General features: G+C 36.5%; 1 protein-coding gene and 2 long non-coding RNA genes across 4 annotated transcripts; 2 read left to right on the top strand and 1 right to left on the bottom strand.

Annotated features, from left to right (window-relative positions):
• The first annotated feature begins 2595 nt into the window (after positions 1-2595).
• Positions 2596-8887, top strand: LOC141367002 (uncharacterized). The gene is made up of 3 exons (XR_012371378.1): positions 2596-2688; positions 4686-4800; positions 7920-8887. It is a non-coding gene; the product is annotated as an uncharacterized lncRNA (long non-coding RNA).
• A 445-nt stretch (positions 8888-9332) lies between these two features.
• Positions 9333-14280, bottom strand: LOC129449929 (uncharacterized). 2 transcript variants are annotated; one of them, XR_012371377.1, is made up of 5 exons: positions 14243-14280; positions 13843-13964; positions 13108-13148; positions 12473-12571; positions 9333-10198 (listed from the first exon to the last, which is right to left on the bottom strand). It is a non-coding gene; the product is annotated as an uncharacterized lncRNA (long non-coding RNA). The 2 variants fall into 2 exon arrangements; XR_012371376.1 differs by lacking the exon at positions 14243-14280 and having other exon boundaries at positions 13843-14002.
• A 6787-nt stretch (positions 14281-21067) lies between these two features.
• Positions 21068-23252, top strand: foxc1a (forkhead box C1a). The gene has a single exon (XM_055201141.2). The coding sequence runs from the start codon at positions 21326-21328 to the stop codon at positions 22760-22762; it is 1437 nt and encodes a 478-aa protein (XP_055057116.2). The 5' UTR covers positions 21068-21325; the 3' UTR covers positions 22763-23252.
• Positions 23253-26891: the final 3639 nt, after the last annotated feature.

Here is a 26891-nt window from a genome sequence, read left to right as displayed (position 1 = left end):
CTAATGTTTGCCAGTTATTAAGATGGCTGTTGTAGTTTAAAAAGGGCTACTGTAATTAGCTTTTGACAAAAACAGCATAAAACAATTATGTTCCATATTATAAACTTTTTTGTTATGTGCACTGAAGTGAGTAAATTAGTTAAATTCTCAATGAGAGTGATATGGATCTTATTTACCTATTTAAATGTAGAATAAAGCTTACTTGGGCATCTTACAATGCACTTATGTTGTTATGCAATTTTAAAATACAACATATGAACATGTCTGGATGTAGAAAAAGCCTACTTTGACATCTAACAATGCACTAATGTTGTTGAATGCAGTTTCAAAATACAACATGAATATGTTTAAATGTAGAAAAATTTAGTCATCATCACTGTTATATCTCCGGCCCCTCATTTAAGATACTTTTTATGAACTGGCCCCCACGACAAACTAATTGAATAGCCCTGCCGTAGGGTGTCCCATCTGTCATTTTTACGCTTTGAAGTGTGCTCATCAGCTCCTCCTTTGCCCCCTTCGCGCAGGCTTCGCGCACTTTACCAACCCAGAAGTCCTTGCGAAAGAGCAATCAGACCAATCAGACTACGGAAGGGAGGAGCTCATACTGACGGGCAACTTCTCTACCTATTTCCGGGTGTGACGCTCGAGTCTGTCCCAAAATACAAGTGTGTTCGACTTCATGCGGCGCTGCGCAGACCGATCGGTGGCTGACTTGAAGCAGTGCATTCCGGTTAGTACTTTTGTCCGACTTAAGCTGGCGCTGCAGGCACGTGACTGTGTCATATGGTTTTTAAGTACCGCGAGAGCGATTCGAGATCAGCCGCCGGAGTCAGCCAGCGCAGCTTGCGAAGAGGAGCTGCACGGGCTGTAATGACGACACAGATGTTTCACGATTGGTCGGATTCACCACATGACAACAATCACGTGTGTTTCGTGTTTCTTTTCACGCCCTCAGTTCCACAAATGCTCACAAATCGGTATTTTTATAACAGTTAAAGCTCTTTTCATGTAGTCGCGATGTTATATTGTGTCATCTTCATCAAAATAAAATGGAAATATAAATAAAAAAAACGTAGACCCCACTACATTGGTATTTAAATAATTTATGTTTATTCTGAACTTTATTCTTGTAAATACAGATGCTGTAAGCCTCTTCAGTTCCACTCATGCTCATACACGGACATTCAAAACAGTATAATTCACTTTTTATGTAGTTTACATCTTACAAATCATGTTTATTGCGATAAAGCAAGCAAACGGCACGTGATCAGCCATGCCTGACGTAAATGCCGCAAACTACGGGAAGCACAGCGTGTCCGACTTCACGTCTCCGTTTTCAGCTCCTCCCCACATGCACGCGGCTAATCTCGCCGATCGGTTACATCCAGCCACAGCCGATGTCGAACACACCTTACGACTCCGTTGCACGCACGTGGACTCGCATTAAGGGTCCCTAAAGTCTGGACTACGTGATGTCATCAAAGTGTGGACTCTGAGGAGGACCACAAGTCCGGAGTGTGCCATTTGGGACAGGACCATACTCTCAGTATCAGGGGTGATTGATTGCGCCTTGTGAAATGAATGACGTAACATTCAAGTTTCCTGGTAGAACTTGCGCTACGCTACGCTAAAGCTAACACTTCCTTAACTTTTTGTGCCATTTCTTTAGACAGTAGCCAAAAGTCAATTCTAGATTGTCTGGAGCCATCCTTATTACTCCATGTAAATTTAACTTTACCAGAATTCCTAACTCTCCATTCATCAAGACAATTAAGATGCAAACATAAATCATTAATATAAGAAAAGGAATATGGTCTAATCTGTCGTGAAGGCAGACAGTCCAATAAGGGATCACTGATGGTGTTCCAGTCTCCACCCAAAACCAAATTAGCATTAGAAAATGTCAACAATATTCCTGAAATCTCCTCTTCAAAACTGTGTAACAAAGTCTGATTCTCAGCTTTGTTATTATAACCATAAATGTTTCCCAAAACAATAATATTATCATCATGTATCTCAACAATCAGAATTATCCATCTTCCAGATGAGTGTACATTACTCCTCAGTATTTTCCCTTTAAAATTTCCTCTTAAAATCGCAACACCTGCAGAATTATTGCTTCCATAGGACAACCAAAGGTCATCACCCCATTGATTCCTCCAAAATTTGTAGTCGGCTGCTAAAGCGTGAGTCTCTTGCAAAAAGTAAAAATCGGCCTTGAATCTTTTAAGATATAAAAAATAGCTTTTCTTTTTAACATATCACGAATACCCCTCACATTCTTATTTTACCATCCTGGATGATAGAATTAGATGCGAATGACGTCATTACGTAAAGCACGTTAAAGAACTGGTGAATCGGTTTTTTGAAGCAGTTCTTTGAAACGAACTGTCTGAAAGAACTGATTCACAAAAAAAAGTCGGACTTCCCATCACTATGTGTGATGGTCTTTTCTCGTGGATGTTTCTCTGGTATGCTGAGTTTTATCGTCCAAATGCATATTTTTGCTCAACTGCTCAACAGCATTTGATCGTGTTGGTTGTGATGAAGTGTTTCATTGTAATAAGCACATTATGAATTTCATAATCTTATAATTATCATGTTACGCTCAGTGTCTTCAGGACAGAGTGAGAGAGAAGCCATTGCCCCGACATCGATCAACTGATGATGTTGGTCTGTTTACAGGTTTGTTGTTTGTTTATTTATTTTTTTATGAAAGAAAATCGATCTGAATAACTTTAAAAAAACATGCATCGTGTTTTAAGAATCCATTTGAATGATTTGTGCTGTGCGTGACGTGCGTCAGGCCTGCACATGGTGTTGGTAGGTGCTAAATGTAGTAAATGTTTCATTTGGATGTTCCTAATGTCATTGTAGTTGTTTCATGAGAAGGTTAAATCATAGGAATATGAATTAATAACATATTTCAATGTAATCTAGTATATGTAATGTTATTATATAACGTTACTTATAATACACTATTAGAGTGCATTAAAGCAGAACTTTGGTCAATTTTCACATTTTAGCTCTGTTGTTTGTAAATGAAGTGCTGTCAGTACAGAGAACAATGAAAACAATTGTTGTTGGCTACACTGTGTTATCCTCTTTTCGAAATGTTATCACAAGTGCCCAGCAATGTAAAGTGTTTTCTTCTGAGTGAACACTGTAAATCTGACTGCAGTATGTGAAAGTTATGCATAAAAGTTATGTTAATTCAGCCAGCTCGCATACCTCTGTTTACTTCCCGTTTTCCAGTGTAGTCCACACATTAATCGATTGTTGAACTCAAATGATCCAATATGTCGAAAATATAACCTATGGACATAAATAACCATTGCAAATTGTTTTTTTGTGGGTTGCATGAGTTCGACAACTTATCACTTTTATGCATATCTTAGCAGAATAAATCCCTTCACATTGCTGGGCACTTGTAATGACATTTCAAGGGTGTTAAGAAGCTGAAAGCACATTTACAACAGGGCTGCGTTCAGCCCCTACAAAACATTGCACAACGTTTTTTAAACAGAAACGGTGATGTGTTGAACACTCTGTTCTAATGACGCAAGAGTTGCAACTACGGCAGCTGAGAAGGTCATTCTTTGTGTTTTTTTAAATGTTATTTTTAAAACCCATTGTACGAGCTGTCTCTTTAGTATCGCATGTTTGCTGTAGTTCTGACACACCCACCAAACAAGAGAAAACGCATCTCAAACCCCGTTGCATACCGGTGCACACCGTTTCCAGGAAACATGTTGTTCAACCCGGAAACCGTAGCTAAACATTGCGCACTGTTTTAAACTTGAACGTGCCCCAGGCCCTGTTTTAGTAAACAGGGGGCATATTCTAAAAGGAGGATAACACTGTAGGCAACAGCGATTGTTTTCATTGTTCTCAGTACGGACAGCACTCCACATCTGCAAACAACAGAGCTAAATGTTAAAATTGACCGGAGTTCTTCTTTAATACGAATGTTAATGTGATGTTTTATAAAGAAGACAAGAAATGTATATATTGTATTCCGTTTTCTTTATTTACATGCATTTCATTATAATTTTTTTATTGTCTAGGTTAATATAGTTTACCTGGGCAAGGCTGATGAGTGCATGCACATTGCTTCTCTAGTGGATGTTTCTTAAGGGCTCGTTATAGTCGTGCGTAGGTCCTACGGCGTAGCAGCGACGGCGCAGGTTCCGCGTCGGTTTTCATTTAAACTTTTTTGTCGTCCTCCGTGTCGACGTGCAAACACATGCGCAAACCGCTGGTAGGCAGCATCCATGCGTGTAACCACAGTAGCAGAGCGACCGTCAGAGAAGAAGAAGCCTGGCAAGTTAACGGTTAACCCACAAACGAAGAAGAAATAGCAACTTGTTGTGTAGGATTTGAGAAGACCAGTTGATCCACTGATGTTTTTCTGTTTACAGATTAAAAAAATACTGGGTCTCATTGTTAAGTGATCCTGTGGTCAAATAATTGTATTATTTCGTATCATTAGAGTAAAGTAAACTTTTTTTTTTAATCAAATAATATATATTCACCACAGTATTGTGGTCAAACCTTAATATCAATCATAATAACAGGTTATGTGTTTCCTCCATTAATGAGTTTGGAAATTTTAAAGAATGCTAAATTTAAAGAAATCCTAAATGTAAAGAGTTTTTTAAAATATTTTAATTTAATTTCAGGTTATGTGGAAAAGCCTGTGCTTGGTGGAGATCTACTGTAGATGACCACAGCATACCAGGTCCCAAGAGGGGACTGTTTTAGTCATTTTCTACTGGGCAAACTGAATTACTCCAGGTCAGATTATTACATTATTTCTTATCATAATGCTGCGTTCACACCAGCCACGGTAGAGGCATCAAGGGCCAGTGATTTCAATGTTATGTCAATTTAAAAACGCGTTTACGCGCATCTGGAGGTCTTGCGTTGCTAATGAGGCATTTAGCGTGGTTCGGTAGACGCGAATCCGCCTCAATTGTGTGTCTAGTTTGCGCAGTTGAAAAATCTGAACTTTGGCGTAAAAACGCCCCGCATTAACCAATCAGGAGCTTTCTCTAGTAGTGACGTAATTACAGGAAGTGAGCGGAGTCGCACATGATGTGAATTTCCACGTAAATGTCTTGAATAACTAGAATTTCATGTGTGGCTTTCAGGCGCAAATGAAGCGAGTAAACTCCAAATGTTCAAGCGTCCAACTACGTGCGAATTGCGTTTTTTGCCATCTTATAACACGTCTGGTGTGAACGCACGGTAAGAGTACAGAAAACAATTATTTTAGGATAAAAAAAATTCCAATGTTATATTTTTAAATTCTATTTGTAAACAAGGTCACAAATCTGTCCCTTTATTGCATGTTCAAGCCTTAAAGTGATAGTTCACCCTGCAATAAAAATTTGCCCATGATTTACTCACCCTCAAGTCATTCTATAACCTTCTTCTTTCAGACAGATACAATCATAATACAATCATGTTAACAAATGCCCTGGCTCTTTCCAGATTTATATTAGAAGTCAATGGGTGCTTCTGTTTTGAAGTTGATAAAAGTGCATCTATCCATGATAAAAGTGTGTTTCTTGATGTTTTCGTTCACTTAGATCTATGATACACACTATGAAAGGTAATTTTCAAAATTCCATAATAGGGGCACTTTAATATAACTCAGATTTTATTTGTCTGAAAGAAGGATGTCATACACCTAGGATTGCTTGAGGGTGAGTAAATCACAGGCTAAAATTCATTTTTGGGTGATCTAACCCTTTAAAGGATTAGTTCACCTCAAAATAAAAAAATTCTTAATAATTTACGCACCCCAATGCCATCCAAGATATCGATGTCTATCTTTCCTCAGTGAAAGAGAGAGTTTTTTAATTTTTTTAAGGAAAACATTTCTGCACTTTTCTTTACAAAATAGGGTTCAGTGGAACCCAACTCTTGTCAGTTCAAATCAATGCAGTTTCAAAGGTCTTTGAAGTGCTTCAACGGGCTGAATACAATTCCAGAGGACGAGGGGGATTCTAACGAAACAATCTAACGAATGGATTATTTTCTACAAAAAAGTATGTACTTTTTATTCAATAGTTCAGATTGAGCTCAGGCCGGCTTCAGCTCAATCTGAACTATGATTTGAACTAAGAAGAGTTTGGGTTCCATATAACTCCAATCTGTGAAGAAAAGTTCAGAAATCATTTTTTTTTTCACTGAGGAAAGAAAGACATGGATTAACTGACAAGCTTACTAAGAACCGGTTTGCATTGCTCTGGCTCCAAACCAGCACAAGCTCTCCCTTGGTGGAAAGGGGTATCAATGCTTCCTCCATAATGAGTTTGGAAATTAAAAAAATGCATAAAGGGACACTCCACTTTTTTTGAAAATATGCTAATTTTTCAGCTCCCCTAGAGTTAAACACTCTGGCTCCGGGTCTGGCTGTACCACTTTTAGCATAGCTGAGCATAATCCATTGAATCTGATTACACCATTAGCATCGCGCTAAAAAGAGTTTCGATATTTTTCCTATTCAAAGCTTGACTCTTCTGTAGTTACATTGTGTAGGTTACTAAGACCAATGGAAAATTAATAGTTGCTTTTTTTAAGGCCGATATGGTTAAAACTATACTCTCATTCTGGTGTAATAATCAAGGACTTTGCTGCCGTAACATGGCTGCAGCAGGGGCAATTATATTACGCAGGGCCCGAAAGTAGTCCCCTTAGTAACTTTCAATCACAGGGCACTAATTTCGGGCACTGCGTAAAATCATTGCACCTGCTGCAGCCATGTTACAGCAGCAAAGTCCTTGATTATTACGCCAGAATGAAAGTAGAGTCCTAACCATCTCTGCCTAGAAAATCACAACTTTTAATTTCTGTCGGTCCTAGTACACAATGTAACTACAGAAGAGTCAAGTTTAAAATAGGAAAAATATTGAAACTCTTTGGTTATTTTTAAACATGCAATGCTAATGGACTAATCAGATTCAATGGATTATGCTAAGCTATGCTAAAAGTTCTAGTGCCAGACCTGGAGATCGGCTGAATGGATTCCAAAACTGTAAAAATCAAGTGTTTAACTCTAGGGGAGCTGGAAAATGAGCATATTTGATAATATATGAGCATATATATGAGCATAGTGGAGTGTCCCTTTAAACTAATCCATTACACTTTAAAGGTGCACTATGCAAGAGTTGGGGCCAATCCCATTTCTCTGTCTTACCCCTTCCCCTTCCCCTACCACTTCGTCTTACCCCTAGCCCTTGTCCCTCAAAACCAAGTGTTAAGCGCTAGGGGTGAAAACATACCCCTATGAAATGAGACACCGCTTGGTTACGGTTACGTCATCATACATCGTCGTTTGCTGGCTGCCAGTTAAAACTGTAGACAAGCATGCAGTCCATTCATGGCTAGTTAGAGAAATACGGGAATGTTGTGCAAATCAGCAAATACGGGAATGTTGTGCAAATCAGCAACATAACATTAGCGTAGCAACCTAGCGAAATTTTAAAACATTTAAATTAAGAACATAATTCAAATATATATGAACAGGACTGTGTAGAGCACAAAACAAGACGTTAGTAATTTTTAAATTAATTATTAAGCCGAAAAAAACTTACATTTATGGGACTCTCTGGACGCTCTGGCCGCCATTTTTGCCGGTTGCGCAGTGTATTCTGGGTACCCCTTGGTTTCAAGTAAGCTCGCGGAAATTCTTGGTTTTAAGGGGTATCTACCACTTGCCCTTAGCCCTACCCCTTGATCAAAACGAGAATTGGGATAGCCCTTACTCTCACGTGAACGTGCAAAACTAAGGGGTAGGGGTAAGGGGAAGGGGTAAGACAGAGAAATGGGATTGGCCCTTAGTCATAGTTAGTCCTAACCCTAAATTTTATTGTTTTTTTAAATATTTCGTCCTTTTGTGATTTCAGATTATAGAAAAACCTGTGCTTGTGGATCTACATCGGATGACCATGGCAACCCAGGTGTGGAAATGGTAGACTGTTTTTAATCTGAAATCTGTGTAATCTAAAATGGACAATTCTTTTGAAACCATATGAATGCATACTGTTGTATGGCAGAAGCTAGATTTAGATTATAAAGTTATATTTTTTTTACACATGCATCTCTTTGCTTCAGAAGCCCTTTATTAAATGATTAGTTCACCTCAAAATGAAAATTTCCTGATCATTTACTCACCAATGCCATCCAAGATGTCCATGTCTTTTCTTTCTTTAGTGTAAAATTAATTAAATTTGAGGAAAACATTTCAGGACTTTTCTCAACACAATGGACTTCAATAGCAAATCAATGCAGTTTCAAGGGGCTGTACACGTCACAATCCCAGCTGAGGAATAGGATCTTCTTTAGCAAAACGATTGGTCAATGTGCCAGGCAAGATGAACATTTGTGGTTAAAAAGTATATAAATGTTTATTATTATTATTTTAGAAAATGATTGATCGTTTCAGATACTGTAAGACCCTATTCCTCAGGTGCAATTGTGCACAGCCCATGAAACTGCATTGATTTAGACTTCAACATTTTGGTTGCAACTGAAGTCCATTGAGTGGAGAAAAGTCCTGAAATGTTTTCCTCAATGAAATGTTTTTATTTTGCCAGTAAAACATTTTATTTGACAATTATTTTATTAATTATCACAATGTAGATATTTTTTCATGCTTTGCTTGTATTTCTACTGTCCAATTAACATTAAATATTTGTTTACAATTCACTAAAATTACTGTTCTGTTTTAAAGGTTTACTTTTATAGTTTTTATTTTACTGCAAGAAATAAAATTTCTAAGTTACTATACATAATATTGGCTATATTTTAACACAAAATTATTGTTGGTAGACATGGCTGTTTTATAAAACGACAACTAAATACCTTAATTTACAGATTAAAAAGTAATACCTAGATCCAACTTATTAAAAGTGAGGCAAGTGGCTGCATGGGAAGATTTAGGTTGAGTCAACTTGCAACCTTTTATATGTATTTTGAACACACTAACATTACTTAATATGAATGCATTAAAATTGATTTGAGTCAACTAATTGTACAAGTATTACTCTGTTAGATAAACCTACTTTTTTTGGTACAGGTAATGCATTTATGGGTTGCTACAATTAACCTGTACTCATTTTAATTAGGTTTTATGAACTTTTTTTTTTTTTTAGTAAAATAAACCTATTCATATGTGAATAAACATTTTAATTGTGTCCTAGCTATTACCTCAGCAATCTGAATGTTACAGTCTAAAAACTACAGTGATTAACTTTACATAAACAGAATTTGTCAATAACAATTACATATTCAATTGAAGAAGAAAAAAGATGAGAAGATGGATTGAAGACAATAACATTTATTTAAAGACACTTATACCTCGTGAGGTAATGATTGGCACAGAACACAGTCCAAAGTCCACATTAATTAAGACAATGAACAATGAACACATATTACCTTCAGCAACTTCTTCAAGGAGTCTTAAAGGAACACGGCAACTTTTTGGGACTTTAGCTTATTTACCGTATCCCCCAGAGTTAGATAAGTCCATTCATACCTTTCTCATCTCCATGCGTGCCGTAACGCTGTCTGAAACATCCACTGCTAGCCTAGCTTAGCACAAAGATCGGAGGTAAACCGCTCCAGCTAGCATACTGATCTCAATAAGTGACAAAATAACGCCAATGTTGGTATGTGTTGGCAAGATCAGTATGCCAGCTGGAGCGGTCCACCTCCGATCCCTGCGCCAAGCCAGGCCAGCGGTGAGTGCGTCAGACAGAGCCACGGCACGCATGGAGACGAGAAGGGTATGAATGGACCCACCCAACCCTGGGGGACACGGCGAACAAGCCAAAGTCCCAAAAAGTCAGCGAAAAAAGTCAGCCAGATTCCATTGAGAAATCATCTAAGACAACTTGTTGAGGAGAATTGCGTACATGGATGATGATGGCTTACGACGCATGGGGTCCAATCCAACAAAAAGCCTCTGATATATCTCAAAACCATACACCAGTTTTGATGGATACTTGAGGTCGACAGCATAGGCAAGTCCAAACAGGAGGCAGCATGCTTTTGACAGGTTTGGCAAACCTCTGACCACGGGCTGTCCTTCGATGATAATACCAGTTGTGTCGGGATGATGGCACATGTAAATGATCATTGGGGAACTGCAAAGCTCAGCGTGCACCTCTGTTTCAGCACGATTCTATTGGTGGAGACAAAAAAGAATCAAGAGTTTGGTCAGACAAACAGGTAATGAGATGAATGTAGCAGACAGGTAGAAGACATAAGACATAGTCAAAATTTTACTTTTGTTACTAAATGTGTAGGATACTAGATGGCTACTGTGACTACAGTATGTGACCAGAGTAAAGTCTACCATGACAATGCCATAGAGTGTGGGTACTAAACTATCATGATCTACTGTAGCCTGAGTGTTGTATTATTCTGGTTTAAAGGATGGATTACAATAAAACAATGCAATTGTCCTTGCCTGTCCCTGATTGACCATCACATTAGGGTTTAAGCTACAAAGTTTAAATATCTTTCAAGAGCAAACGTAATTACTCCATATGATAAAAATATTAACACAACCACTAACTTCAACGTCTTTGTCACAAACTTGTCCACTGCGGAGCCAGAATGAACATTTTTATAATGTCTTATTTTGACGTGTTCTGTAATGAATGTTCATGGAACCTCCATATAAGTTTAAAAACTAGTTCAGATGTGGACAATGTGAACATATTTTCAACATCATTTAAAGACTCATTTAGACAATGTATTATTTTTCTGGACCAAATAAACACTCAGGATGCAGTAAATTAAAACTCATATTTATTCCAATGTAGTTTCCATTTCGTTTGTCCAAAAATCATGAAAAAAAACTTCACTCACACCTTTAGACAGCATAACATCTGTATTTCACACATATTTGGATTGTTAAGCTGCCTGCCCTTAGAAGACATACAATTCAAATAATTTGACTTTCTTTCTGATGTCTACAGAAGATCTCATTGAGAATCAATAAAGGTCTAGATGTTGATGTGTTTCCTTTGAAGTCACCACTATAGTAGCCAGTGTCTGCTCCAGTTGGGCTACCGGTCCTTGGTTGTCTTGTATTAACTTTTCTTTGACTGCTGTAATTGTGTGGTTGACAAACAGTTGCTATGGCAAAGAATCCTAAGATCAAGTGAGATCAGGTTTTCAGGTTTTTGTTGATAACAAAATCACAAACAAGTCTAATGTTACGTTTTTAAATGTAATGTTTATAGTTGACATTTAAAGCCACCTGCCTTTTGAAACTGTAGAATCGGCATCAATAACATAAAAATGATCACATATCCTGATGGTGAATAAAAAGCATGTGCACACAATGTTTTGCGCGAGTGAATTATGAAGTCACACACAGACATTAAGACTTTGCATATGAATCATAACCATGGTGACGATAAAGAAAAAATAAATTAAAGCTTCATGATCCAATGCATGATGGGTAACTTATAATATAAAACTCATTTGTGATTACCAAGCTTTTTTGATTTTTATTTGACACCATTGTTGTGATTCAGATGCAAAATCTCCATGTCTGTGTGTGACTACACGATACACTCGCTCAAAACATCGTGTGCACATGCTTTACATACACCCTCAGAATACATGATCATAATAATGTTACTGGTGTCGATACTACAATCTCACAAGGCTGGTGGCTATAAATGCAAACCATCAACAGTAAAATCAAAAACACAACATTAGATGCTTGTTTTGGGCTGATTTCATCAACAAGGACCTGAAAACACCTGTTCTCACTTTACCTGGGCATTGTTTGCCATACTAATTGTGTTTTAAAAACACACAGAAGCAAAAGAAAAAATAATACAAGACGTACAAAGATCAAGAGGTCAACTAAAGCAAACCCTGACCACTACAACGGTGACTTCAAATGAAACATAGATATCAAGATCTAAACCTAAATTAATTCTCAATTAGAACTTCTGTAGATGTCTGACAGAAATAGTCAAAGTAGCTGTATCTTCGTCTCCAGCTTATGGCAGGCAGCTGAAGGTCCCTGGTTCAAATCCGATATCTTTCACGATCTAAAGATGTGTGATTTACACAGATGCTAAGATGGACAGACACAGTGTCTGTGAGCTACTTTGCGATTACAAATGGAAATTGCGTTGAAATAAACCTGAGTTTTAGTTTAAGGCATCCTGAAAGTGTTTATTCTGTCCAGAAACAGTATAAACTGTCTAAATGAGACATTAAATGATGTCCACATCTGAACTAGTTTTTAACATTTTATGGAGCTCCCATGAACGTCTATAATGACTTACAGAACACATAAAAAAGACATCATATCTTTCATTCAGGCTCCTCAGTGGACATCTCTTCAACATACAACATTTGTGACAAAGAAACTGTGCTCAGTGGGACAGACATAAAAAAGACAAGTATCTTTAAGCCCAATACATACATGGTAGACACTGATGAGGTCTTCCTGTCTCTCCCCCATGTACTCAATCAGGCATCTCAGGACCACTTCTCTCCTTTTCTCCACAGAGGCAGATAAATCCTGTCAAAAAGTATAATCTGATCAAATTTCACAGCCAAATGGCAGTAGCACAAACCACAGAACCCCAGTATTTTTTCAACCATTCAGTTGCTATGAAAAGTCCTACTATACATACCACACTGTACTACAAGATGTCACACTATCACCAGCATCTCAGAAAATAAAAACATATGTGCATGTTGTTTATTTTAAAAAAGTCGAGGGGGACAGGTCACAAAACTGAGATTTAACTGTCGAAGTATGCTGTGTTCATCAATATGAATCAAGCTTATACTAGTACATTGTACTAATCTATTTCTCACCTCAAATGCTTTCTTAAACATTTTTAGCAGACCTTTTGTGTGTAAAGAGACCATTTAGGAGCAGTGCACACTCTGTGATGATCGTATCTGCCTTCTATTGGTGGTTGGTACATAAAAACAAAGAAATTTAATTGTATGCCCACACTATTGTTTGCAATTTTACCTATGTGTTACTTACCTGTGAATATATATATAGGCTAGCTGTAATTGTATAAATTCTGAAGTTTTCCTTACCTGGATGTGAAGTTTGTAGACCCCAGGTAGCTCTTGGGTATCTAAAGACCAGGAAAAAGCATGTAATAAGTTTTAAAATCAGTGGTAAATGTAACTTATTTAAGTAATGGGTTAGAAATAGTTTTTTTCTCAACCAAAACTATATAATTAATTGACTATGAAGCATTAAAAAACCGTGGATCAAATCTCTAAAATCAGACAGACTACTAAGCATAACGTTACATCTCTACAGTCTAATCTGTGCATCTGCTTTAGTAATGCAAAAGTATATAATCTCTGATTCCAGGTCGAGTCATGTCAAAGACACACTAATATTACCAGGTAACTTATCCATGGTAGTCGCGTGACTGCAAATTATGAATTTGTGAAATAAAAATATACAAGTTAACTGAGCAAATTTGTGCAACTAATTAATACGTCTGCATCCATCCTAAATGTTGTTATAGTGGCGATGTTAGCAGGTGCTGCTAAAAACATCCAATAAAACACATAGGCAAGACTAAAGCACTTACTTAATTTCATATTAACAACCCGGTCTCAACCGCTAACGTATCCACCGATCGATCGACCACACTGCCTAGCACTGTGAAGCCATTAGCTTGCCATGTGTGCAGGATAGCTAACGTTAGCTATTACAATTTGCAAACCTAACACAATCTCAGCTCCCTAGTGGAGTAAGTTAAGCGATTTCGAGTGACTTTACATCAGTTATTAGGCTAAATTTGCTCAACTCACCGTGTTAAACAGTCAAGTTCAGATCTGCTGCCGCGAACAAACTGTTGAAGAGCCGATCGAGGTCGAGGAAGATACTGCATCTGCCCGTGAAAGTCCGAGCCAATGAAAAGGGATGCCAGCAACTTATACAAAATGCAAAATAATTGTGTTTGATGAAAGCAGCTGCCACATTGACTGCTGCTCAAAAAAATTGTCTATGTAAAATCACTTTTATAACATTTATTGGACACGACAACCACATTCAAATAACAACCTAAATAAATTGCATTGGTTTTATTCAAAATATATAGTTATATAAACACTTCTATATTTTAAGTCAAGAGCAAGTATTTTGATACTTTTTAATATAAAACCAATAAAATAAGGTAGATTACAACTATTTAAAGTATATAAATCCTACTTTGTAGGTGTAGCACTTTTTACAGTATAGCTACTTTTGAGGTATTTTAACATACTATGATTATTTTTCTATTGTCCAATCATTTTGTTAAAATATATTTGTTGTTTTTTAGTCTTTGATTTTATGTTCTTATTGTACGTAATATACATTGTTCTTAGTTGTTTTGTAAAGATAAGCTATATTTAAGAGTAAACTGTTTTTTACAAAGTATTTTCACATACTTATTAAGTTTTTAAACATTTAATAAAATGACTAATAAAAACCATACCTTTACAGAGATTAACCTATATGTTTTTCATGCATTTTCACATACTTATTACGTTTTTATGAAATTTTCTTGGTTATTTTACTAAGATAAACTGTAATTTAAAAGAATTTTACTTTATAAATACAGAGCAATTTAATAAAGTAACAAATAAAAGCCGTATATTTACAGGGATTAACCTGAAAAGTAGTTGTTTTTCATGTATTTTCACATACTTACTACGTTTTTATACAAGTCTTTTTTTTTGTTATTTTACATAGATAAACTGTATTTTAAAAGAATATTACTGTATAAATACAAAGCAACCTAATAAAGTAACTAATAAAAGTCGTATATTTACAGGGATTCACCTGAAAAGTAGTTGTTTTTCACGTATTTTCACATAATTTATCTGTTTTTCTACAGTTTTATAACAATTATTAACAGTAATATTCTTTAATTTAATGAATTATGACTGTAAAAGATTCTCTGTATTTTTAAGTTTTTTGTATGTAATTTTGAAAAACATTTTTTTACCGTAATTTGACGGAATTTCTCTGGCAACTTTGCTGCCAGAGATTTACCTTTTTTTACGGATTTTTTTTTACAGTGAAGCAGCATATAAGTGATCATATTAGTGCCTCTGCTGTTGGCAGTTCATAGTGCGTTATTTGACCTTTTTTTGCTGACAGCCGGGCGACGGCCCTCCGTTGAACGGCCGTTCTGGACTTTTCCAGAACGCACAGATTGCCAATCCGTCCCTGCAGTTAACTTATGTGCGATCTACCGGCATTGCCTTTGCGATCGACTGGTCGATCGCGCTCGACGTATTGGACACCCCTGCTTTAGACTAAATAAGAAAAAGATTTTAAGATAATCCGTGGTCATGATTTTGTCCGCATGTCATCATGATCGGATTCACGGCTCCATTCAACAAAAGCATCTTACTTTACCTGTTAATGTATTTATTTATCATCAAATGGTTTATTACTAACTAGCTTACCTTTTGATGCATTGCCATGTTTTTGTAGCACAGTAATTCTTAAAGTGTGGTCCGCAGACCACTAGTGGTCCGCCAAACACCCCAGTGGTCCGCCAAAAGATGACCTAAACTAGGCAAGTGTTTATACAAAATCGTCACTTATTTAAGTAGATTTTTAATACACTTGCGAAACTGTGATATCAGTTTTTTGCCATTCTGTTTTAATAACGTAAAAATGGATCGGTGGCTAAACCAAAGAGGAGTCAAAAGAAAAGATCAATTGTCAACTGAAAGCAACTAAAATCCACAGATCTATTAGTTTTGCAATGTACTAGTTTTTGTTTCATTTGTAAAATCCCTGTAATTTCAGTGATTTTGGACATTAAGGGGGAAAAAAAATTCAGCATTTTATTGTAACCATAGTTACAACCATAGACTTCATATACCCACTACCTCAGTTTTAAACTAAACAGGCTCTTTGGAATGACATTAAGTGGGACCTATTATAAACATATAAAGTATGTTTAATTGCAGTTTATTTTCACATGTGCAGTTTGTTGTTCATATTAAGCTGCAACTCATTTCACATTTACTTTTTCAAATGAAATAAAATTCATAGCATAACATAGCATTGCATTTGTGTTTAAAAATGTGTTTTTCACTTGAAACAGTTGCATATTAAAGTTAAATTTAGCTTATCCTTCCTTTTTTGTTGTTTTTTGGGGGCGTGTTAGATTCTGTGGGATTCTGTTAGGTGGTCCTCAGAAAAAAATTGGAAGATAAAGTGGTCCTTGGGCTGAAAAAGTTTGAGAAACACTGCTTTAGAATTTAGTAAATGATGCTTGGAAAATGTAACTAATGTAACTAAGTATTGTCCACCTCTGCTATAAAGTCCAACTAAATTCAATTTAAGCTGATAATAGTCCGTTTAACTGGCATTTTCGCAGCACACGCTATGAAAACCAGCCATTTTGTTGAACGTTTGCCACTCAACAGGGCGAGATCCCGCGTGGTCACGTGGAAAAGTGCCGTCAATGCATACCCTCTATTCTAAAAACTCCACTTCCGGTAGTAGTTTTAATATTTTTTCTTCAACTTGTTCTTGACTTATGACACTTATATTTTGAATGAATTCCTTAACTTTTGTATTGGTGTTGAATTATTTACTGTGAGCTGTTTATATTTCACGCAGAAACGAATTTGTATATCCACTAGACTACATCCCAACATTTAGTAGCTTTTTCCAGCAATGAACAGTTCACCGTTGTTTGATTCTCCTTATAAACATCTAAATGTAAATGCATTTGTTGGCATTTCAGTCGCATCTATTTAATCCGCGATGAAATACGCGAACGCGATCTCTTCCATTGCTGACGTTTGCAATCCACAACACAGCGAGATTCAGGAAGTGTCCGGCTTCCTGCACTTTTTTCACTCCTCCCCTCACTCACCGTCTGCTCTCATCTAAATTTCAGGCAAGGCAAGCTGCATCTCAAACAAGCCTATTTTCGCCGAAGGTGACGTCACGTGCATACCCTTAATAGGTGATTGGTGGTTTGGTTTGATCAGTGACACAAATAATCTTTTTTTCCACACTCGTCGTGAAACAGGTAGAAACATGATATGCTATATATAGACACCACACAGAGGTTTAAATCACGCAGAAAATACATAAATCATATTTTGTATATCATCATTGTCATTAAAATATCATATTTAGTGTAGTCTAGTAGTGCTTACAGTACGTTTGTTTCTGCAATATGATATTTTTAACCAATTAGCTCTTATACCAAACTGTAACAAGTTTTGTTTTATGTTAAGCAGATCAAAATAAAATAAATCCGGTCTATAAATGTCTTACTTAATTCTATATACTCAAAATTACTGTTGTGCAATTAATGAAAAAATTTAGGCAATGGTGGAGCATGGGGGGCAGGATTGGCGTATCATACACGCAAAAATGGAGTTTATGTATTGCACGACTTTTCAACTGCGTGCTATACGCATTTCATGAGAAGCCATGTTCTATGTCATCGCTGAGAACCTTTAAAGCACCTTTATTTAGGAGTGCATCAACAAGGCATTTTTGCCCAGATAACTGTAGCTCATTTGATATTTGTTCATGACCTTTAGCTATAACCCTAGAGATGGTTGCGCGTGAAAATTACAAAAGAGCATCAGTTTCTGAAATTTTGCCTGTCTGGCACCAACACCACGTTTAAACTCGCGTAAACAGTCTGTCCACATATGCAAATACATATACATACATATAAAGAGTTTGGTTCCAAAACGAGATAACTCCGCGTCTGGTGGTTGTTTGCCTTCGCATTATGCAGTTAAAATCACAACAGGCCGTTTTGATAACTTTTTAAAATATATTAAACATGTTTTCTTTTTAAATGATTAATGATATTTTAACATGAATAATTAAAAGCTCATTAAAGACTTACGACTAAGTCCCCTACGGAAATTAACCATGGTTTTATTGTTTTAAAAGTGTAGAATGCATGTTTATTGGTGTAGCCTATTGATTACTAACAGCAAAACCGTGGTTTTAGTACATTAACCATGGTTTTACTATTGTTTTTGAAAACCATGGTTGTCAAAACCATGCATATTTTGCGGTTACCATGGTTTTACTACGATAACCATGTTTTTTTGTTGTTGTTTTAAATGTAAAACCATGGTTAATTTTCCTAAAGTGTGCTTGGTAAATTACAATTAACCACAAATCCTCATTAATAATAATAATAATAATAATAATAATAATAATAATAATAATAATAATAATAATAATAATAATAATAATAATAATAATATATTCCTTTTTATATCCCTCTCTATACTGATTTTTGTTAGATTTCTGAATTTACCACCGTTTATAAAATGTTGCTCACATTGAAAACACTGTCCATTTATCATCAATAGAGGGCGCTAAGACCACAGGGAGGGTTGTATTCCAGTGTCTTTGCAGTGTCTTTTTCTTTTGAACGTTTGAGCTCAAAATATTGTAATTGGTAGCACAAATCTCAGAAAGTATCAAATAGGCTAGATTTTTTTCTGTATTTTATACCCGTTCTATCACTTTAAATACTTGGTGCGGTTGTCTCAGAGATAAACACTTACTGTTTGTAAATAATAGCAACTATTCTATCGTTTATTGTCCTTTATCATGTTCTTCACTCTTAAAATTGTAAATGTTTTTAAGGTGCTTCACGATGCCATCAAATAATAATTTTTAGTTACAAAAAGATCCATTCAGAGAAAGGTTTTTAAAATAACTAATTATTTTCTACATATACATCTAAAGTACAATAACTTGTTGTGACCCAGAAAGGTTCTTTGGGTGTTGAACAATTTAGCCAAAAACTATTCTTCATCGTGAAGCATCTTTTCAGAGTGTTGTTTCCAGTTCATTATTATAATGTATTTTTGATGTTGGCCATAATTATTATTGTCCTGTTACTCAACTACAAAGTTCGCGTTTATAATAGATTAAATCGTGATGTTGACCTTAGGAGATTTGCTACTTTGTTTGAGGCCCACATGTAAAAAAATTAAAAATACTCAAATAAATAAATAAAGCCACTTCCCAACACACACGAACATGTATAATAGCGCAATAGAATAGAATAGAATAGAATAGAATAGAATAGAATAGAATAGAATAGAATAGAATAGAATAGAATAGAATAGAACAACATTGATAATAGCGAATATTTTTACTATTTATTATTATTATTATTATTATTATTATTATTATTAATTATGCTGATTATGATCATTTGTAGCTTAATTGTAATTTACCAAGCACCCCTATAATGCGTTTTCTAATGTATTTAAACATCCATTTTAAAAGACCATTGATCATCTGAAAATAAATAAAGTTTAATATATTTTGTCAAGACAACCATTTTTTGCCTTACAATTTAAAATCTATTTTTAACAGTTTGACAGAGTTATCTTGTTTAATTGGATAAAATGGGAACTCAGGGTGGGCAGAAGTTTGGGGTTAAGTAAGAGGCGCGCACTGAATTGTACAAATAGCCTGAGGCACAAGAAAAAGTTCATGCCCGGGTCCCTGTAAAAAGAAACCAGTGAAGTATCAAGGAGTCCACGGTCCCTTAATCAGAGTGATCTGTGGGGGATTAGGAAGATATTGTGACCGCAACTTCGCCTCACAATTATCATTCACGATTAAATGCTTTGTCCCTCCCCCGTGTTTCTGAAATGCATCAAAAATACATGTTTAAGTAGTCATTCGCACGTTCAAGGCCCACTAAATGTGCCTAAATATTCTTTTTGTATGTAAAATAGAGGAAATATTATGTCTGGGATTATACAAATAATATTAACTGACCACATGACTACAATTAAAACAACAGTAGGAAGATTACATATGTTTTTATAGTAAGATGCATCGAATTGACGCAGTGATTTGCGTTAATTAGCTTAAAAAATGTTACAGATTTTTTCTCGAGAATGCATCTTTTTTTCTAAATTATTAAATATGTGCCATGTCTAGTCATTCATCTTAAAGTAGGCATACTGGACTCATTGGATTTATAATAACCGTACAAAATAACTTTTGAAAATGAAAATAAACTGCTCTTAATTTGTTAACCCGAATGTCACACATAAAAAAGGTGTTTACATTACGATTGTTACATTGAAATGCGAAGAAAAACCACCCATTTTATTGGCATGCCATAAAACAGCGTATAAAGGCGCTTAGGTGAAGGATGACATTATTCTCACCCGTTTGACCAATGGTGACACATGTTAGGTGTTTTGCTTTACCCATTTGTTTCTCAGTGCTTTTAATCTCGCTCGCACTTGGAACAAACTTTCGCACCTCGTCTCTTTCTCCAGTTTCTTAACTTACTTAATTCAATCATAATGAGCTCTCTGCACTAGATGATCTGCTTTGATCCACTCGCCAGTGTTGATTGAGGCCGTTAACTAACAGCAGTGTTAATAAAGAACTAGCATCGGGACTGGAAATGCAGGAAGCCAACAACCGGAGATTATTTACACCAATTCCCATATTGATTATTTGAAAACAAATGTGTGCCAAACATTTTAATGAGTTTCATAAACCGGCGAGGGACACAAGCCATTGCAATTGATTGTTTCCATGTGTTGCAACGGCTGTATCATAAACGTTGGATTTGTTTTATATGTATGTGAGAGTATGCAATGCATACATTTATTGAATGACTTATTATAAACGAAACGAGTATGCGTGATATTTCGTTATAACACTTTAAAATCATTATTGTACGTTTATAAACATCACAATGATTTATATAGCCTATAACACAGCCTTTATAAAGTAGATATAAAGAACATTTTAAGTGTTTGCTTTCTTTATTAAAGTATACAAACGTTTTAAGATTAAATTTTCTATTTTGTATATATCCGCACTAAAGCGGGGTGTATACTGCTTTTAAGTTTGAAGACGTGTGTTTGGCTAGGGTGGGCTGGGACGTCTCAACACCTCTCGTTTTTTAACCCTGTGTGTGGCCAAACGTTATGCACAGCCCGAGATCCTATTGGACAGCTTGGATGTTATTGGGAGGAGTCTTACTGGCAGCAAAAGGGGAAAAGAATTGAAGTGCGCAAAAGTATTATGTAGTGACCGATGCCTTGTGTTCAGCAGTTTTCCAATGCGTTCTCCGACAGAAAGAGGTTGCAACTACGTGAGTCTAATCGACACCTGGAACAACAGTCAAAATTTATAAATATAACGTGGACTCTTGGGTGGACTCCTTTCACATTTTTATAGAAGGCGTATTTCAAGCGGATTTGTGGATTGCTTCAGACTCCTTGACGTCTGTTCTTCCCCAGAGAAGTCATGCAGGCGCGCTATTCTGTCTCCAGTCCCAACTCGCTGGGAGTTGTGCCTTACATCAGTAGCGACCAAAGTTATTACCGGGCCGCCGCCGGAGGTGGATACACCGGGATGCCAGCTCCCATGAGCATGTACTCTCACGCGGCACATGACCAGTATCCTGCCAGCATGGCGAGGGCGTATGGACCTTATACGCCGCAGCCTCAGCCCAAGGACATGGTAAAACCGCCCTACAGTTACATTGCGCTCATCACTATGGCCATCCAAAACTCACCGGACAAGAAGGTGACCCTTAACGGTATTTACCAATTTATAATGGAGCGTTTTCCCTTTTACAGGGATAACAAGCAAGGCTGGCAGAATAGTATTCGACACAATCTGTCACTGAACGAGTGCTTTGTCAAAGTGCCCCGTGATGACAAAAAACCTGGTAAAGGTAGCTATTGGACCCTCGACCCGGACTCATATAATATGTTTGAAAACGGCAGCTTTTTGAGGCGACGACGGCGTTTCAAAAAGAAGGACGCCTTAAAAGATAAGGATGATCGACAAATCAAGGAAGCGCCGTCGCGCCAGCAGCAAGGCCGCGACCAAGAGCAGTCTGTGCAGGGGTCGCAGCCAGTGCGCATTCAGGACATTAAAACCGAGAACGGCACATCCACGCCACCGCAGGCCGTGTCTCCCACTCTAAGCACTGTTCCCAAGATAGAGAGCCCTGACAGCAGCAGCATGTCGAGCGGCAGCCCGCACAGCATCCCGTCCACCCGCTCTATCAGCTTGGACAGCACCGGAGAACAGCAGCAGCAGCATCACCACCACCACGGCCAGGCCACTGCGCAGGGCTTTAGCGTTGATAACATTATGACTTCTCTCCGGGGCTCTCCCCAGAGTTCCGGCGAAATTACTCCATCTCTCGTGGCATCTTCACGGACAGGTATAACTCCCACATTGTCCCTAAACTATTCTCCAAACCACACGTCGGTTTATAGTTCGCCATGTACGCAAAACTCTATCTCTACTACCTCCAACACCACCTACCATTGCAATATGCAGGCCATGAGCTTGTACGCAGGAGATCGTTCAGGCCACTTGGCAACCACTACTTCTGTGGATGAAACTTTGCCCGATTACTCCATCACGACCACCACGTCGTCCTTGAGCCACGGGAATCTCAGTTCGACCCAGGAGGGTCACCATCCGCACCAAGGGCGCCTCGCCTCATGGTACCTGAACCAGCCCGGAGACATTGGCCATCTAGGTGCGACATATCCCGCACAACAGCAGAACTTTCACTCGGTTCGAGAAATGTTTGAATCCCAGAGAATCGGTTTGAATAATTCGCCAGTGAACGGGAATAACAGCTGTCAAATGTCGTTCCCCCCAAGTCAGCCCATATACCGCACGTCGGGGGCTTTTGTGTATGACTGCAGCAAGTTTTGACCAAAAAAGTATTTCGTTTTTCTTGTTGTTGATTTTTCTATTTTCCCCTATTTTCATCGATACCGAGACCTTGATAATTACCTACTACCCCAGTGATGGACTGAAAAGAAACAGAAATGAAACGCGAGTCAGACACACTTGATGTTGGTTTGTTAAGGACAGTGTTACTTCGAATAACACGTAAGTCTTCTTCGTTTCTGTGAGCTATATGCTGGGCTGTGTTGAAATGCGTCTGACGTTTATGGACTTGTTATTACGTGTAAATTGCATATAGTAGCTAATTTATTTCTAAAGTGTAGACGAATATTATGGACCAAACACAAAAAAAGTGTTTCTAAATTGAACTGCATTATTTGTCCAAAAATGTTCCATTATAACAAGGAACGGAACATGTATAACGCTATATTCTTTCAAATTTTCTCATTTTGTTGGAAAAGTGTTATGAAGGAACATTGCATTGTTTGTTTAATAAATTGCCATGCTATTTGAGTTCAAATTAGGCTACGACTGATTTCTTAAATCACTCTCAGAAACAGAACTATTTGCTATAAACTAATAATGTATTTATAGCAAAAGATGTCAATATTGAAGCTTGAAGATTGTGCCAATTACCTACCTAAATGATCCAGAAAAGTGTGTCTAAATGGTTCGAATGTATTAATGTACACGTTGGTTGCTTTGAATGATTCCTTCGATCCTCCTAAAATTCTCCTTAATAAGGTACTCATAAATATAATACTTGGATCATATCTAAGTACTCAGATCATGTGATTTGATTTATATAAAATAATGCAATTGCACCCAGCAGACCCACGTAGGTTCGATATGTTCCGCGTTGGTTGCTTTATTAAAATGCATTAATTGGTGTGTTATAATATGTAACAACAGACCATTTAAAATTTATTTTTGTTGTAAAGTCAAATGAAATGCATTCCAATTGCAGGATCAGTCACTTTAGGTCTTTGTCTTTACAGTAAAAAATAATAATAGCCGTAAAGATTTCGGAAAATCTTAAAATCTGTTTGATCTAGCAACGTATTATTTATGTTTGTATTCGTAAAATAATATTAAATATTACTTAATCAAGTAACACCAACAACAGTAAATTTTAAAGGTTAGATCATGTTGAACTACAGGCAGAATTATAGGTTACAATTGCAGTTTTTCTATTTTAACAGAATTAATAGGTACATGTGCTAATTAATGAGTGCTATTTGACGTGTTTTGATACAGTTTTTCAATTATACCATGGACTGTCATCATCGTGACCTGAGGCCTTCTCAACAGTGTCTTGGTCATTGTAATTAAGCCCTTGTTTTCAGTGTCCATGTGTGTTTACTTGCGCATTCCACGGTTTTGTTAATATCATACCAGACATGCCAAGGATACTCCAATAACAAATTAAACAGGGCGAAGTGAAGGGTAGAATACACATTCCAATTACAGCCAATATTGTGCAGCGCTTAATAAACAGGTTTTTAATTAACAAACCTCCCTCGTACAATCCACAAAATAGAAAAAAAACAAAGGTACACATTTGATTAAATGAAATCTTAGCAATGGAAACTATTTTTTTATTTAAACGAATTTTATAATTTAAATGTAAATATATTCGATTCCATTTGTTTTCTGCTGTTAATCACATTTTTTAAAGGCGTAATTTAAGAGCAATACAGAATTATTTTTTTCTATTAATTTGGAAATGTCTTCACTTATGTATTATTCTATCTGTAGACATCTCCTTAACAAAATTAGACCAATGTAAAGAACATAAAGCTTTTAATTTTTTTTTCTGGGAAAAGGTCTGCAGTCCATTTCTAGGCCATAAGACCTTCAGGGCAAATCAACACATGTTTTCATTGCATCAGTGCCTCACAAATTTTCATTGCTTGAGTGGTTGATGGTGATTAGAGCGGTTAATGAATCGGCCAATTAACCAGCTTACGTCAACCAAATGTCCAAGATTTTCTGTCATATTTTCACGAGCATTACTGGTCATTTAGGCAACACAGAGCAGCCCGGTTTGATTAAAATATTTAGTTTTCTTTGATATTTGACATGATACAACTACATCGGCGAAACTGTACCAACATTGTAATAGTATCAACCTTAATAAATATTTTTTTATTTAGGCTACAATTATAAAAAATATATATAATCGCAATAATAACAACAACAATTAACATAAATAAGCAATAATAAAGTTTCAATATTAGATAGCTTTTATGTATGAAAGATAATGCAGCAGCTTACATAATATTTAAATAGGCTACAGCTCACGTGCGACTGCTTACAATGAATTTTGGCCTTCTACAGCGCATTCTCTGCCCTAGAAAAGTTGTAATCATGCTCATAAAAGTCATTAGAGCCTTTCCCCAGTAATAAACAAACGTCGAGTTAAGCACAAGATTGATGGCGCCCTCACAGAACGGGCCAGGTCAGGAAGGAATAAAATTCAATCAGTGCGCAGGAATCATTTTTCATGAGACGGAAAAGGCAGAAGGGGACGGGGGTCAATGGGGAGGAGGTCGGCCGCCGGAGCACTATCAACAATACCACAAGAGAAAGGCAAAATGAATGTGCTGTGTACTCAAAAAACAGTCTCTTAAATCTATTTCGTTTCGAGCTCCCCACACGAGCCGTCAGACCAGACAGAACTCGAAGTCCTATCGAGTTCTGCACAGAGCTGGATGAATTATAGGGCAGTTCTGGTTAAATTAAAATTAAGTTTCTTGCAGACATACTCCCGTTTCTTTGGCCATACTGGAGCTTAAAATATTTTTGTAATCTCTTGGTTTCTAGCATAAAGAAGACATGATTTTACGCAAGTGGAAGTCATGTAGCCAAATATGAAGTTCGCATAAGACATTAAAATATCCAATCAGTTCACTGTTCTGCCAGTTCGTAGCAGAGACAACGGAAATCCCATTTTTACTTCAACAATAACCAGCTAAATAAGTTACTTACTATATTTACTTATTTAAATTATTTAAATTATTAATTTGAAGGAGTAAATACACTTTGCATAAATTAATCCATATTCAATGGATTATAGGCTATTCAAAAGAGAATATTAAAAAAAAATTATTCAAATTTTGTATAGCCAATAATATCGCTACGTGATTGGATAATGCAAGTCGCTCTATGAACCATATGACCAGACCACTTCCAAATTAAAATTGGTACACCTTGCAATAGAAATGCAAGTCTTTTTATTTCTAAACATTCAACATGTTTATGAAGGCAAAATTGAGAGCAAAAAGTTATTTTAAACATGTGCCAAGAAACGCGTCATGATTATGCGTTGCATTATTTGAATCTAAATGGATTCCAAGAAATAATACAAATATTTTGTCGACAACATTTTTTGTTCATCGCAATTTTGGATGACATAAATTATTTCCGTATCTTTAAAATATAAGACATTTAAGACAGTCCGCCATTTCCTAAGCATGTACATTTTCACACTCGTTGCAACATAATCTCATGCTGAGCTATATTTGAATTAGACTGAAAAACAAAAACGTCTTTGTTTTCAGCACACCTTTGAAAATCCTTTCGTCTCTGAAAGATAATACATTCAGTTTATGTGTAATGTTATCGACGTGAGAAATCGACATGACAGGAACAACTTACCACAATTTCAAGTGCCCGAAATTTACAGAATTTTTTTTTGAATTTGCTGGTCTGAAGGAGATTCATTGTATGGTATATTTCTTTTGTATGGTAATATTCCTACATTTCACCACATTTAGCTGTATTGCTTGAATCGGCGTTTTAGAATTGTGTTCCACTACAAAATATAGAAAATCTAAATTAATCTGTATAATTACAAAATAAACGTATACTAAACATATACAAATATGTATAATAAAAATATTTAAATAAAACAACCTTATCAGGCAGGATTAGGCCTAAATGTCTAGGCAGAGTTCTGTTTATTTTTACATGAAAAATCTAACGATACCGTTTAAAGTTTTAACAGAGGACCACGATGAGCTTTATCAATCACAATACACAATGGCAGACAATTAGAATAGTCACGCAGGTATATACTAGTCAACTTTTACAACTCATTTTAACTAACATCTCATTACTGACATGTGTTTTTTTCACTATTAAGTATTGC

Source organism: Misgurnus anguillicaudatus, chromosome 2 (assembly GCF_027580225.2).
Source record: "Misgurnus anguillicaudatus chromosome 2, ASM2758022v2, whole genome shotgun sequence".
Taxonomy (NCBI): Eukaryota; Metazoa; Chordata; class Actinopteri; order Cypriniformes; family Cobitidae; genus Misgurnus; species Misgurnus anguillicaudatus.
Note: the sequence above shows the minus strand (reverse complement) of the source record. Positions and strands in the feature narration are given on the sequence as shown.

Bases quoted from the DNA above. Each gene is read 5' to 3' on its own strand.
- foxc1a (XM_055201141.2), top strand. From the start codon at position 21,326: ATGCAGGCGCGCTATTCTGTCTCCAGTCCCAACTCGCTGGGAGTTGTG.